The sequence below is a fragment of the Limanda limanda genome, chromosome 1 (genome assembly GCF_963576545.1).
Source record: "Limanda limanda chromosome 1, fLimLim1.1, whole genome shotgun sequence".
NCBI classification, from domain to species: Eukaryota; Metazoa; Chordata; class Actinopteri; order Pleuronectiformes; family Pleuronectidae; genus Limanda; species Limanda limanda.
Window position 1 is genome coordinate 22,690,004 of NC_083636.1, and position 802 is coordinate 22,690,805.

An 802-nucleotide genomic window follows, 5' to 3' on the forward strand; every position below is an offset into this window, starting at 1 on the left:
GCCTGGATGTGTAGATCAGGCCACGTGGGGGGGGGGTCCAGTGGCCCTGGACGTGTAGATCAGGCCACGTGGGGGGTCCAGGGGCCCTGGATGTGTTGGCTCTGCAGGAGCTTCTGCAGTTCTTTAAATTGCCCCACCGTCTGGTCCTTGACATCAGGGTTTGAGATCTGTAGTCGAATGCTGTCGGTCGACCAGCTGAGTTCTCCTGAGAACATCTCCGTCAGGATGCGAGCCACAACAGGAACCACCTGAAGACAGGAACCAGGTAGAGACCAGAGCAGCCACATTGATACTGGTTGATTAGTACCAGGTTAAAGTGTTTATTGCAGTTTTTAAAGTTAAAAAATAAATCTGATTTACAGCTTTTGGTCTTTTTGAGGAAGTTGCATCATGAATCTTTTATAGTTCTGATAGTTAACTGGTTGTTAGGTTAGATCTGATCAGGTGCTGATGTTTTACGACCTCTGACCTGAACGATGATGAGTTTTTTCTCTTTGGGTTTCTTGTCCGGCCAGTCCTCCCCAAAGCAGAAGTAGATCTCAAAGGGTGGAGGGTTTGGCGCTTCACCTTTCTGGAACAGGATCAGACCTGAGAACAGAGCATTTATTTCGACAGGAGGCTCAGAGGTGAAACTAAATGTTTCCTGACATGACCTCTGACTCCTCACCTTGAAGGAAGTTATTCAGGCTGAAAACTTTGATCTTTTTCTCGCGCTCCAGGGGGTTGGGTGGACTCTGTTCGGTTGTTCCCGGGCCAGACCAGAACACCTTACACTGACAGAGGCGGATGGCGTAAATGTCCT

General features: G+C 48.9%; 1 protein-coding gene across 4 annotated transcripts in view; it reads right to left on the minus strand.

The window, feature by feature from the left end:
* The window catches only part of irf5 (interferon regulatory factor 5), a 3,839-nt gene continuing 3,037 nt past the window's right edge, over positions 1-802 (minus strand). For all 4 annotated transcript variants that reach the window (XM_061070880.1, XM_061070871.1, XM_061070865.1 and 1 more), the window contains 3 exons: positions 668-802; positions 470-588; positions 1-248 (listed from right to left, as the gene is read on the minus strand). The exon at positions 668-802 is cut by the window's right edge and continues 255 nt beyond it. In XM_061070880.1, the coding sequence (XP_060926863.1) occupies positions 60-248; positions 470-588; positions 668-802 (443 nt within the window). In that variant the 3' untranslated portion in view covers positions 1-59. The remainder of the gene's footprint in view (positions 249-469; positions 589-667) is intronic.